General features: G+C 45.7%; 6 protein-coding genes across 6 annotated transcripts; 4 read left to right on the top strand and 2 right to left on the bottom strand.

Moving 5' to 3' along the window:
* The first annotated feature begins 147 nt into the window (after nt 1–147).
* B0J16DRAFT_325941 (uncharacterized protein) lies at nt 148–2,318 on the top strand. The gene has a single exon (XM_046125936.1). It carries the CDS (start codon nt 229–231, stop codon nt 2,026–2,028), a length of 1,800 nt encoding a protein of 599 aa, XP_045988053.1. The 5' UTR covers nt 148–228; the 3' UTR covers nt 2,029–2,318.
* Nucleotides 2,319–2,666: 348 nt separating this feature from the next.
* On the top strand, nt 2,667–3,461 carry B0J16DRAFT_408148 (uncharacterized protein; the record flags this gene model as incomplete). Its single annotated transcript, XM_046133007.1, has 2 exons — nt 2,667–2,736; nt 2,786–3,461. The coding sequence occupies 2 exons, from the start codon at nt 2,667–2,669 to the stop codon at nt 3,283–3,285; spliced, it is 570 nt and encodes a 189-aa protein (XP_045988052.1). The 3' UTR covers nt 3,286–3,461.
* Nucleotides 3,462–4,957: 1,496 nt separating this feature from the next.
* Nucleotides 4,958–6,380, bottom strand: B0J16DRAFT_365760 (uncharacterized protein). Its single transcript, XM_046130050.1, has 2 exons — nt 5,682–6,380; nt 4,958–5,627 (listed from the first exon to the last, which is right to left on the bottom strand). Exons 1-2 carry the CDS (start codon nt 6,332–6,334, stop codon nt 5,219–5,221), a joined length of 1,062 nt encoding a protein of 353 aa, XP_045988051.1. The 5' UTR covers nt 6,335–6,380; the 3' UTR covers nt 4,958–5,218.
* A 240-nt stretch (nt 6,381–6,620) lies between these two features.
* B0J16DRAFT_365759 (uncharacterized protein) lies at nt 6,621–9,700 on the top strand. The gene is made up of 2 exons (XM_046130049.1): nt 6,621–8,816; nt 8,877–9,700. Exons 1-2 carry the CDS (start codon nt 6,698–6,700, stop codon nt 9,359–9,361), a joined length of 2,604 nt encoding a protein of 867 aa, XP_045988050.1. The 5' UTR covers nt 6,621–6,697; the 3' UTR covers nt 9,362–9,700.
* Nucleotides 9,701–11,240: 1,540 nt separating this feature from the next.
* On the top strand, nt 11,241–12,689 carry B0J16DRAFT_408146 (uncharacterized protein; the record flags this gene model as incomplete). Its single annotated transcript, XM_046133006.1, has 6 exons — nt 11,241–11,280; nt 11,345–11,396; nt 11,455–11,827; nt 11,878–12,009; nt 12,062–12,585; nt 12,674–12,689. 6 exons carry the CDS (start codon nt 11,241–11,243, stop codon nt 12,687–12,689), a joined length of 1,137 nt encoding a protein of 378 aa, XP_045988049.1.
* A 22-nt stretch (nt 12,690–12,711) lies between these two features.
* B0J16DRAFT_390318 (Alpha/Beta hydrolase protein) lies at nt 12,712–13,757 on the bottom strand (the record flags this gene model as incomplete). Its single annotated transcript, XM_046131866.1, has 1 exon — nt 12,712–13,757. One exon carries the CDS (start codon nt 13,755–13,757, stop codon nt 12,795–12,797), a length of 963 nt encoding a protein of 320 aa, XP_045988048.1. The 3' UTR covers nt 12,712–12,794.
* Between the last annotated feature and the right edge of the window lie 173 nt (nt 13,758–13,930).

The following is a 13,930-nucleotide window of genomic DNA, read 5'->3' as shown; positions in this document are numbered from 1 at the left end:
TAAACTATTTGCATGCTATCTTCAACTATCGATCATTTTGCCCGCTCATAAGTCAGGGGTCAGGGTCATTAGCAGTCTGCTATTTGACCGATCATGCTCAGGCATAAGTAAAAACAAATACCCAGATACCAGACGATGGACTTTTCCCCTCCAGCATGTCAATCATTCTCGTGAGTGTTAGTCCTCACAGCCACTCTTTCGTTTCCCTATCTCAGTCGCTCGTTAACGATGCGGTCCATCGTAGTGCTCGCCGCTTTGGCTCTAAGCGGCTCACTGGACATTACTGCTGCGAGTGTCTGTAAACCGCGTCCTTCTCACCTCAGCTCGTCAACTATTGACCTCACTCCTTCCAACACTGCGACGTCAGCGACAGCCTCCGAAACTACAGGCACCGTTGTCATCAAAAGTGTCATCGAGGGCGGTGGCTTCTCCATCGCCCCTCCTGGCGGAGGTGTTCCGGGCTTCACTGTCCGGGGTGATGCTGGGATCGTCGTCGGACCAGGCTACAAAGATGATGGCAGTAAAGACTCGGGATGCCTGTCGCTGAAGGCGAGCAATCAAGATGGCGCCAAGAAGCGAGACATTGGTAGTTTTGCTGGTGTCGCTCAGTCAATTGAGCAGCTCAGCTTGACTAGACCTTACACTGTCCGCTTCTTCTACTTGGTCGTGACCGCCCCGTCTCTGAACTTTTGCCAGTTGACTGCTTCACTCGGTAGCCAGACTTTCTTCCAGACCTGGATCATCAGTTTCGGAACCAGTGTACAGTGGGGTATGGCTCTTGAGCAGGTCACTGCTGCTGAGCGCTCTGCACCTTTGTCCATCTCTATGAACTGTTTGCTAGGAGGATCTGCTCAGGTCTACGTCGACTCTCTTTTCATGTCTAATCAGATTACACCTCAGACGATCGATGACCATCCCCTTGATCTTGGTGGTGGTTCTGACTCTTCTTTCACCACTACTTCTACTTCAACCTCTACTACTCAAGCCAGGACCTCATCGGTGCCTCCAATTATCCCAACTCATATCGAGAGCTCGGAAGCTTCCAATGGCCCCGCCACTCCTAGCACTGGCAGTTCTCATACTCCAATTAATGACAGTTCCAACACTCAGCCTACTGGCAACGAGACACCAGTTACCAGAATCCCAACGAGCTATCCCACTGGTACTCCAACTCCTGTTCTAAGCGACATGGAGACTACTTATCAGCAGGGTTCTCAGACCCCTGGAACAGAGATGACCGTTTCCAGCGCGCAACACCAGACAGGCACTGAATCGGTTCCCGCAATTGCTACGGCCACTACATCGGAAAGCAATTCTTCTCCCCGCCAATCATCAACAATCAAACCCGATGGCCCTGTAAGCCGCATCTGTGCCAATATTGGCAACTCCGACATCCCTGGTCGCGGGTGTGGTATGCATCCTTACAACAGCGCGGGGGCGTACAGTCGCTTCACAAGTAGCAACTACCAACCAGAAGATTGCGCTGCTCTCTGCCTCGCTGACGAGAAGTGCCTTTCCTTCGAATGGAGCTACGGAAACAACTGTGCCAACGAGTGTCGCCTTATCTCCAGCTCTTTGAGTGATGTTCCTGTTGGCAACACAGGTACTCAGTTTGCCTCTTACGACCGCAGCTGTATTATTCCCAAGCCCTGCCCCAGCTTCCCCGATGACAGTATCTGCATTAACAAGATGGGTAACACACCCAATAGTGGCTGCGTGCGCCGCAAGGGTACTCTCAAGTCTTGTGCTCAGGAGTTTGCCACTCTTACTGTCCAGCCTTGCGGCGGCGGCGATCAGTGCAGAGACATGTGTGCCATCTACCCAGATTGCCAGTCGTACTATTACACTTCGCTTCTGTCGCAGAGAAACTGCAAGCTATATGCAGCCACCACTGACGAGATTGCCGACCAGGGAGGCAGCGACTACTTCTCTGATATCGGCTGCTGGGCTTGTGGAAATAACATGGGCTTTGCTACCTACGGGCTCGCTGTCAATGATAACGTCAATGTCCCTGAGATGACGTGCTAAGCTCCGACCAAGGCTGTCTCTGATAGTCCTTAACACAGAAACCACTCAAAGTGCGAGCATTTCCATTACCTATCAAAAGAAAAGACTTTTTAGACTCTCACTTGCTTTAATACTATTAGTAAATATAGCTAAGATAGTGGCCTAAACGCTACATCTCGATTTAATTAAAAGCTGATCCTCCTCATCCTTTGGCACTTGCCCACGGCTGACCCTTGTCACTCACAGCCCCCAACCATAGCAATGTCAGCTTAGATAATATTATCTAGAAGTCTTCAGGAAATATTACCGAGTTTTGTTTTTTGTCTTCAGCTAATCCTTTTGCGGCCAAGGACCTGTACACCCGAAGCTGAATGTGACAACTCTTAGCCTTCGCCTAACTGTTCTATCGTATGTACCCCTGTAGTGGAGCTGTGCGACCTGCGGGATAAGAAACTCAAACTGAGCTACAAGAAACTATTGAACATAGCGCCGACTGTTCGCTTATATTTGGATTCTAGCCTTCTGTCACTAGTCTTCTTCAAGTGCTTTTCCGATCAATTGGAGATTGCAATCCTTCAGCAAAGTGATACAAAAAGAGATGTCTCCTCTGTCGCATTTCTCTCCTGTCTCGTCTAGCCAAGTCCGTTCAGTACTACAACATGATCCCTCAAACTTTCAAGCATTTGCTAGCTGCCATCCTGGCTACGTCCAGTGTCTACGCCGGTTCCTGTAAACCATCTCCAGAACCTTCTTCCATCATCCCATTCAGTTCAGCTAGTTTCTGATCTGGAAACATGGTCGACCACTGCGCTATCGACCGTTGAACCATCAACGACTGCCGAGACACAATCTTCTCTTGAAACATCCTCAAGCACAGAGGTCTACTCCTCGACAGAAGCAACCACTACCACCGTATTTGAAATCTCAGCTACTGAGACAAGCACGACCGCAGAAGTCACAACCACAGCGCCGGTTGACGAACCATGCCAAACTTGTTCACAGGTTATCGTGAAGAGCGGCCGGTCCAGTTCTTGCGGAAGACAGATCGCGCCCTGGCAGGCAGATCCGTTCCTCGTCAAAACGGTGCAGACTCAGAATATCTTACAGTGTGCCTATGCTTGCAGCAATGAATGTCATTGCAAGTCTTTCAGTTTCTACGGCGATTCGTGTTATTTGTACGATGCGGATGAGCAAGATATGCAGGTGGGCAACTTTTATCTCGGTCCTTACTACTTCGACTTGGCGAGTTGTTACGAATGTGTCGCTGGTGGTGATTAAGTATACCGAGGAAAGATATTTGCCTAGGTAGGGAAATATCACAACATTAACATCGGGTCAAAAGAGACAGAAAGAAGTATTTACAGGCAACTCTCTAAATGAGAATAGAAGGTTAAGAAGCGATATTAGTATTGTATTGTCGGTTGGCGTGAATATGTAGATAGATAGAAGGGCGACGGTAATGACTTTTCCACCAACACCCCGCTGATGAACTCTCCGTAAGAGTCCCCCACGGCTACGTCACGTGTACCTCACAATTTTCGTCCTATCACTATCAGGTATGGTCACCTCTATTGCGAACTCTGTCGTCAGTAGCCACTCTATATATTCACTACAGAACACCAGAATTACTGAAGTGATTACCAGCGTCGCCCATAACTACAGTCACCTAATATATAACCACCATATATATGGTCATTTAGCATTAATTAGAACTTATCTCACTAGCTATCAATAAGAGTTCTTCACCTAAACACCGCCCAACCTGCTTTATTTACTATTAAAAGACGTAATACTTCGCAACGCTCAGTACGACACCTTATGCATCTGTCAACATAAACCTAAAACGGACTGGTTTATCCCTTGGGAATCCGAACCGTCACACTTCTAAACTCATGGATTAGGTATCGATGATGACGTGAGGTCGATACTGAGGCTAACAACAGACAGAGCGCTTATGGATGTGTAAAAAGGGGTCTTGAGAAGAGCAAAATTCCACTGTATCCACTAACACCAGAGCGCCACTCCTATTTGAGATAATTACTGTCCCCTGGCCGACAGCTTATTCAACCACATGCAGATTGCTATTCTGGCCTCTATGATGGACTAATAAGTAATGAGTTTATTGGTTCATTGTTCGAATAAGGTGGTGAGCGTCGCATGAAGAAACTGTGCGGCAGGCGGGCCCTTCGGGGTGACTCGTATCCACGTGGCCAAGTCCTGGCTCTTGTTGCCTCAAGATCCACCATATACATGGAGGCTAAATCCATCACGGTCTTTTCAGTCACAAGGACCATGATAGTTATGATCTGATGAACCATGGAGGCCACCTTGCAAGGCAGACAGGCGTTCCGGGGGTTATATCAACGCCCATAAACGCTCTTCCGCTATCTAACATTATTACGATGTTGGCGATCCACGCGTCAGTCGAAACCAGCATGACCAGCCTCAACGTCATGCAACGGCCAATCCTCAGAAGTCACACCCTTTAGGCAGTGCTAATATCCCGCAACATGCCTGTTTCTTCCCTGTCATGGCTCATGGCACGTAATGAGCCATCTTAAACCAACAGTCCAATATCCAGGGGTTGATATGGGAAGCCCAGGAAGCTTTCGGTGTTTACGTGGTAAGCTTCTCAAGGGAGGACAGAAGGTCCCTCATAGGCGGATCTAAAATTGTAGAAAAGCATAAGTACAAATCGGCCGTGACAAGGAAGTTCAAATTTTGCCAAGAGAATAGGCAGCTTGTTCATACCAAAGCTCTCGCCAAGTCTAACGTTCAAGAGTGGTACATAATCCAGCTCCAAGGTTTCTATCTTGTTAGTCGAAGGATACTGGCAGGCTGACTTGAGAGGAGAAGCCATTGCTTATAAAGGTTTCGGAATACTAAGTACTGGTAAGGCATCTAAGGACTTTTTGCACTTTTCTCCAGCCCAGGTAGTGGTAATAACAGAGTCTAAGTTATCAGGAACTAGTGAAGTGCCTAATAGGCTTTAATAGTAAAGGTATTGGATTTAATACTGGTAACTAATACTTACTATTAATTCTGGTCTCAGGGATAGTAGAAACTAACATTATTGTTAACTACTATGTGAGCTTCCTATTTGCACGGCCATTGGAGTCATGCGTTATGTATGTCCGGCTTGAAACTGGTGCTACAAAGACCACCTTCAGTGCACTCTAAAATTAGGTTTTGACTTTAAGTATAGCGAATATCAAGATCGTCCAGCATAAACAACCTGAATGATACCCGTAATTGACTGTATCAGTCCGAATAGAATAGCCAAAAATATGGCCGTAATTAAAGTCCACCTAGTCCACCATAAAGCCTCATCGCGATCATCATACCAGCATCTTTTAACATTCCAATTTCCTTGATTGTTTGAAACGTTGAGAAGATATAAAAGTTTGCTATGCCAAATAGGAAAGTCTTCATAGAATCGACTCAAGGACGAGTTTGGGTCGTGTCCTGCGAGTAATCTCTGCCAGTCCTCAATAGGCCCGCGAGTTTGAAACCAGTCAAGGTAATCCTGCGTAGTGTATTTGTATTCGCTTAATGGGAAAAACAACATAAGCGATCGCCGTGTTTCTGTTAGAAATTCCAGTTTGAAGAAATTACCGGTCCTTTAAAGTTAGCATATTTGCTTTCTCGTTACACAATATCAGGTCTCAACTTACTGGATTTCTGATCTCTCTAAATACTGAAGAACTTTGATATGCCGAAACAACATAAGGGTTCCGCTTTGGTAAGTCATATGTTCATTCAGATAGTCAGTCCAACCGATTCTCAGGTTGGCCTTTCTTTCCAGATCAATAACATTAAACCATAATGGTAACTCATTTTGCATACTCCACTCTCTCGACGGCGGCCCAATTTGTAGTTTATTTAGCGTCTCTTGAAAGCTTTGGGTGACTTGCATCTGCAGCTGGAACGGTGAAGGATGCGAGTAGGGGTTTTGGAACTCGACCCTAACCATGAATGTCAATCTGATAATCAGGATGATGATGTCCTGGAGCACCTCGGGCTCCAAGTTAAATGAGGATAAGCTATTCTGAACCCTGGCTTGTAAGTCTGGTGTGGATTTATCGTGATTCTCATAGATAACACGGCGAATATCGAAAACATGTTGAAAGCGAAGCTGAGAGTATACCGGATCGTTGACTCTAGATTCCCTTCTTCGCTCTGTTTCAATAAACTTAAAGTAGCTTGAAAGTTCAAATATATTGAATGTTTTGGAAGACTGCCATATAGTCGCAATAAATTCTTGACTTCTGCTCTTTGACAGTGGAGCTGAGGCGTGATAGAATGGCAGGTCATTAAGCGCACTCATAATGATCGTAAAGACGTTCAAGGGTGCTTCATCAGAAGAGGGATGCCAGAGCAAGGCGCTTTACCAACTGTACCTTAAAAGAAAATTCGATTGACGACTGATTGCTGCCTGATGCACGGCGCAGTCACTAGCGGCAAACACATGACTTCCTATTCGTCAGAGCCCAGTACATGCTATGCGGCGCAGTAAATGTGACTATGGTGACTTTTACAGGGGCTTTGAAACAACAAAATTCGTACCTGATTTAAAAAGGTTCAACTGCATCATTTCCTTCTTAAACAATCCGATCTTTTCCTGTACCCAACATTCCGGCTACCTCTTATATCCACCAATAAACATACTTCAACTTTGTTACTGTACAAAATGCTGACTTGGAAGCTCAGTCACCTAAAAGCGTTTTTTAAGTTTGAAGAAAGGCCCACACCTGAGGGATCTTATATTGACGTAAATCACGTCGCTTTTTGGATCAATTACCATGATACGCACATGCTCAAAATAACACCTCGACAAACGATCAAGCGAAAGTCAATATCCGAATACGAAACACTGATCTTTGAAGACAGAATAACCCCAAACATTGGTTTTCATACTACCCAGAAAAATATCATTGGATGGTATCAGTGTCATTGTGACAATACCCAAGGCACATGGAATACATTCGTCGGAGGCATGTTGTGTAGACTGCAGACACAGCTTAAAGCCAAGAGAGGATATTCGGACCGACCCGGAGCGGACCACGGCTATACAGGAATCGACCCTTTATGGACTCTTCGGGGCTTTTTTATCGGACTCAGTATCGACTATGCTCCGCCTTATATTACTGTGTTGTGTTCCGATAGCATCGTGTCAAGATGGCTCGTTAAGCTTGTCCAGGAAGAACTAGCCTCGGGGAGATATCCTGGCTGGTGCATGACTCGACTGCCCTATGTCAGTGTTATCGCACAAGGATCTCCTTCTAGTAGCATCCACAACACAGATGATGAAGGATCAACCAGCACCGATCAGGAGCTAAAGCAAAAGTCTGAGGCTGATCGGGAAGAAGAACGCAATTTGGAGAAGATTCAAGTTGACGTTGACGCAAAATACGCGGTCCCAACGATGATCAACGATACACTTCCTTCCTGGGAACAGCACCAGCACAGATGCGGCATCAGGCTCCAGATTACCCGAGGTTCGGATATCATAAGCAAAGGAACAATTGGTGGCCTTATTCAAGTCGGTACTAAGCTTTACGGGTTGACTGTTGCCCACTCCTTTCCTCTCTCATTCAACGAAGCCCGCCCCCAAGATACAGGAGATAATCAAATTTCTGATGTCATTAACGCGTGGCAACAAAGCACATTCTTTGACATGGAATTTGACTTGGCGTTGATAGAAATGCCAGGACTGTGGGACCAAATACCTTCTCCAGAGCTCTGGGGGGATGTAAACCTAGTGCAAACCGTCTCCGGCGTCTTTCGACCTGTTTCCATTGCTTGGGACCAACCTCGACCACTAGAGCAGGTGGTTTTGGCTACTCCCCGATCTGTATTCTGTCTAAGAGGTGTCTTTATTGGCACTCAGGCGCTTATGCCTATGCCCAACTCTACAGTTTTTTGCACTCCTTGGATCCTACGAATGGAACGGCCATGGTTGATACAGCCAGGTGACAGTGGTTCCTGGGCATTCAATGCACATACGGGTGAGCTTCTCGGAATATTGGTTGCGGGATGCCAAGAGTTGCTAGAAGCATACATCCTTCCAGCCCACCAGGCTTTTGACAGCATCCAGAAGCGATTCGGCGACCGTGTGACCCTCCCGAATTGTCAGCCCTTGCAGAAGGAGACTTGGCATGCCCTAGCTCATATTGCCGATACTTATGAAGATATATGGACTAAAACGACGCTAAATTCGACCCCAGAGGCCATCGAAGCTATTGAAAATCAGGCTGCAAGATGGACCTCAGAATGTGCCACCATCTCCGAAGCTGCAGCTTCTTCAGAAACTGCATCGTTATCATTCCAACTACAGACTACAAGACCTCCCTGGAAAAACCCTCTGGTTGCCATACGTTACGAGGATCTATACTACTGTTATGCCCAGGACCCCGATCGATTGTTCCTCGAAATGAACATGTTATGCGGACGGGTGCTTTCAAGAGAGTCTCTTCAAGAATGTATTGACGCCGTCAATGAGAAAATTATGAGCGAGAAAGATTCTTCTAACAGCGATATACTCTTTGGTTTTTGGAGATACCTGATAGTTGGCCAGGAGGCGTCTTGGGCCAGTGCCGACGAGAACATTGATAATAACGGTGTGATTAAAAATGAAGAGCGACTCATGACACGGCAGTACAACTCACGTTATTCAAGATGTAGAAGCCCATGGGATAGACGTACATTGAAATCCGCTTTGGAAACCATGGAATCGCACATTGAGGAAAACATATGTCGCATAAAAGAGAGGTCCGGTTGGTTTAGTCTCCCGGAGACAATGCAAATCAGTGAGTATACTAGTATCCCAATCTTTCATGCAAATTGTATCTGACCTTTTATAACCTAAGGCTTAGTAAATGGCAGTGATGCCATCTTGACCGCTGTTCGTATCTTCAATCATTCCAAAGATCTAGTCTTGGTTGTTATGCCACCTCCTACAGTCGGCCCCACAACAGACAGCTTCCATTCGCATGGCCTTACTATAGAGGGATCATCCCTGAGATACCCATTTGAGTTGGGAATTAAGACTACAGGGGCAGCAGAAGCTATGAAGGGGGAGCTGATAGCTAAACTGAAGCTTGATGCTACTGATTTCGATTATATGCGGAAACTGTCTTTGAAGCCAACGTGGTCTACTCTCTACCTCAAAGAACACAGACGTCGTGTCGAGTTCGTTGTATATGAAGGAGTTCTGAAGTCTGATAAAGAACTTCCAACGACCGAATTTGCCAAGGAATGGGTTACGATGCACAAACCACTAAATGCCTCCCTTGTGCATTCCATGGCTAAGCCATTCCACTGGCTAACATGGATGGAAGACAAAGACTGTTAAGCATCTCGAAAGCTTTTGCTCTATTCTGCAATTACCAAAAACCCTACCATATACAATCCCGTTCTCTACAGTAAATCGTCACGCATATAGAGTTGTTTCTGCAGACCATTCTCAAATGTACCTAATTGTTACGATTTAACGGATTACGTTACGTATGCTCCATGAATTCCAGCTAATTAGGTAGAGACTTACGCTCACTTAAGTACATATACCGTAAGCAATCTAACTTACATATGGACAACTTATAATACTGACTTATCACTTATAATAAGTCGACTTACAACTTTAAGCTTAATTTAGAGGCATATATTTATTTATCTAGCATTAAATAGAATTCAGCTTATTGACTATTAACAAAGCTTTGTTTGATTAAATATATTGTAATAGTCTCAGGGTAGCGATTAGGTAGATCGATAATAGCCTCTCTATTCCTCACAAGACTGAAGCTTGCTGCTTCATCTAGTGAAGGGATATCCTGTAGAAACCCCCTCCATTGGGGCTAGGGGCCCGAAGTTCTCCTGAGGGTCGTGGGTTCGAACCTCGTTCCATATATTTAACCCACTCTATTTACTATCAAAAGATTTAATGCTTTATTTTCTTGACACTATACGCCACACATCTACAAATATAGATATAATACGGACTAGTTTACATATTTATAAACCCAACTGTTACGATAACCTTATCGGTTCAACAGCGATAGACCGTAGCCATATGCGCGGGTAATGTGGCTTACAATCCGAACAAGTAAATAAATTAGGGCGCTTAAATTTCATCGCACCAGGCCTGAGTTCAAGGGGGGTGTGAAAATAACAACAGAACGGTACCGTTACCATGCTTAAACAGAAAGCTTAAAACGGCCCTAAATCCAGTATTAGCTGAAGACTGCAACGGTGGGCACCGTTAAGCCATCTAAACCGGTCTCAGAGCTATTGAGAATCTTATTTTACGTGCAATTGTGATATTGGACAAACGTCGGGGATGCCCCGAACTTTCTAGCTAAAACCAGCGTAACTATAGGAAACTACCCGTCCGCTCTCCCATAGATAAGCCGGTAAGGGGCGGATTAGTAGTTGGGTCGGTGACGACCAGCGAATCCCCGCTGTTGTATGTTTTTTGCCTGATATCCCGAAAGGGGTCTGTATTTTTGCTCTTCTCAGTAACTCCGCCACAAGATTGAACTTGGAATGGTGTGCGTTAAAGGCTGTGGTCGGGTGATATGCCGTGTAGTATTGAGGGAGAGGGTAAAAGTGTAGATACCCGTTCGGATGAGGAGGCGATATTGTTTTGTCATTGCAATACTTGTGTGTTGAAGCAATCAGACGGTATATTGCTACGGAAGGGATAGGAGTGACGTGTTCCAAAGTAATGGTCATCCGAAAAGGTTCGCAGCGAGGTTGCAAGGTCACATCGATTCAGGAAGATATACAGCGGTGCCGATTTTTGTTCAAGGAACATGTATGACAGCGATAGCCAGAACAAGTTGGGTAGACATCAATCAGAGCATGAGTGCGTACGATGGGAGAAGAGCCAGTATAGTATTGAGGGAACACAAGGTCGAGGTTGACAGCAATAAATTATTTTAATCGTCGCCGAGGCTGAGCTGTCAATTAAGCTGCTGTTACAAAGCCATTATTCCGGAGATATATGAGAAAGATATGTCTAAGTAAGCATTTTCGTATTCTGGATGACAAACTGTGGTGATGAATCGCGATAAAGTCTTGGTGTCTCACAGCATTAATAAGCCACGTCTCACAAACTCATCCACTGGACTAGCCTGGAAGAGGCGGGGGTCCGTCATCATCATCTTGAATCTCAAGAGTAATAAAACTGGACTTTTACAGCTCCATACTAGCCAAATAAATACGGTAAAAACAATATGGCCGGTGTTCCAACTGCAAAAGGCTGCGACGCGTGCCGTAAGCAAAAAAAGAAGGTAACGTTATACGTCCGCGTAAAATCCCCGCTTACCAATGACATCAGTGCGATCAAACAAAACCAGCATGTTCGCGCTGTACAAGGCTCAGAATACCATGTACGGGAGTCGGTGTAAAGCGATTTGTCTTTAAATCGGAAAATTCTCAAGCTGCCAGAAAGAACCCAAACACTACAGCCGTTACGAGAACAAATACAGCACCAGCTGCTGCACTGAGCAATGAAAGGACGTTAATAACGGGAAACTTGGTTCACATTCTTAATCTAAATGATCCAGCGTACGAAATTTCTACATATGGATCTTTTGTCGTGGATTTACCGCGACATGTTGGGTCGAGCAAGGCTCTTGATGCGGCAATAAGTGCTTTTGTCGAGGGCTTTGGGACGATGCGGAATAAGACTGCGCCCAAAGTAAAGGCGCTAGATCGGTATGTTGATGCGCTGGGAACGTTGAGGGAGGCTATCAGTGAACCCAAGCAAGCGAATTCACTGGATAATATGTGTGCGATATATTTGATCGCTATTTGCCAGGTAAGTTTTCTTGTTGCTGTTATTAAAAGTTGTGCTGACATGATGGCTAGGAATGGTTGGGAAATTGTTATGATAATGCGAAACATTACCAGGTTCTTGGAAACTTGCTAGAAAATGCTGTCCAGAATCCTAGTTTTGATCCTTCAGCTCGTCCATTTATGCACACCATTTTCGCTGTCGTGGTAAGTATACCCTTCGCATATCCCTCCTCAATATACTTACACGTTACAACAGGTCCTTGAGAGCTTCACAAACCCAAAAGTCCAACTAGGTCCATGGTTCTGGCAAGCTTTCTCCCTTCTAAGCGAAGGCAGTCGTCCTCTGAAATCTGGCGACGGCACATCCTTTGCCTCTCTAGACATTGGAACAATGGGCGAAATGTCCTGCTTTATCCGCGACCCAGATAAATATCTTTACCAAATACGTTGTACTTACGCATTGATACAAATGGAACAACCGAGACTTATCGAAGCAGTCGGCGCAGCAGTTGCAAAAGCTAGAAAATCTGGCTCAACTGCCCAAGAAAGACGACTGGGTATTCGTTTTCATACTGCGAATGCGGCCATGCTCACCATGGCTAGTATTTTGAACAGGATTATACGGTCTTATGATGATGATCCTGTTCTTTTGGAGGAGGCGAAGGGGTATGTTGACGATATCATCGTTTTGGGACAGGATGCGAGTTCGAATCGACCGATTGCTGCGTCGGCTGTTGCGACTCCTCTTGTGGTAGCGCTGGCGGTTTTGGAAGATTATAGGTATGCTGAGGTGCAAGAGTTATTGTTGGAGTATCAGACTGATTTTGCTGGATTGCATTATTTTTCTGATATGCTGATGATCAAGAAGCAGTTTGAGAGTATAGATGCGAAGAACCGAAGTAAGAGGTTGTTATTAACTGGTACGGAAGAGATAGAAACTGGGTTAGATACAGGACCTGCATGTACGATACTTTAGAAATGGCCAACAATTAGACAGACTTTTCCTCAATATCCTTCAGAAAAGCAACAATAGCCTCACTCATCTGCTGCAACCCCGGATCCTCAAGCGGATAATGTCCCGCCCCATCCAGCATAACCTTCTTAACACTCACCTTGCTAACATCCTTCAAAAACATATCCGACACCCACAAAGGCGTCCATCGATCCTCAGCTGGCTGCGTCAACAAAATAGGACAAACATCAAACTCTGCTGGTTCCTTCGCTGGTTTATATGTGATAAAATCTGCCATGAATTTCATGGTTATCCACGCGTTTGCTGATCTGTTGTCTTTGTAACATGCCTGTAAAGCCTGCGGATCGTTGACAAGGGTGGACATGCGCCCCGTGAGCCACATTGGTAGGGAGAACCAGCCTAGACCGAGGGTGTTCATGAGACGACTACTCGGTGCGCCGATTCGACTCATAAACAGATTTCGACATGCGACGTCAGAGACAGCTGGGATACGCATGTCCATGAATGTCATACCAATAATACCTTTAACCCGTCCGTTTAAACCCGCTGAACAAAACGTCAATCCGCCACCAGCACTAAGACCGTACAACACAATAGGTCTATTATCACGTTCATACTCATGATCCACAAACGCACTCGAGATCTTAACCCAATCGTTAAAATCCCAGATATACCCCTTCTTGGGCACTGTGCAGCCGTAGCCGGGCATGTCGATAGCTACAAGTTCAAAGCCGGCGGAGTGAAGGGGTACGCCTAGGAGCATAGACATCATACGGCCGTTTGTGCCCATTCCGTGATGAAGGATGAGACGGACGTTGGCGGAGGGGTTAGGCCAGCGGTCAAGATGGAGGGCGTGACCGTCGTGATGCCATACTTCTTCAGTGGGAGAGTGGGTGGGGGTGAAGTGTAGACGCTTTGGGAGGTAGGACTGGATTTCGCGCCATTCTTTTTGGGTTTCGTAGGTTGGATATTCGGACATTTTGATGGCCACTGGTCAGCTTGTGTGAGATGTGGTATGGAGCGATGAAGCATTACGATACAGGATGGCTGATAGAAATATATACTACTCGAGCTGGAATTAAAATCTGACATCCGTCGGATAGTTTGAGCCCGTGGATGTTACTTGCATTCCATCTTCATTGGCTTAAATTG

This window comes from Fusarium flagelliforme, assembly GCF_020744385.1.
Source record: "Fusarium flagelliforme strain FIESC 12 MPI-CAGE-AA-0113 chromosome Unknown B0J16scaffold_1, whole genome shotgun sequence".
Classification (NCBI taxonomy): Eukaryota; Fungi; Ascomycota; class Sordariomycetes; order Hypocreales; family Nectriaceae; genus Fusarium; species Fusarium flagelliforme.
The sequence above is the reverse complement of the archived record's forward strand: the minus strand, read 5'-3'. Positions and strand labels throughout refer to the sequence as shown.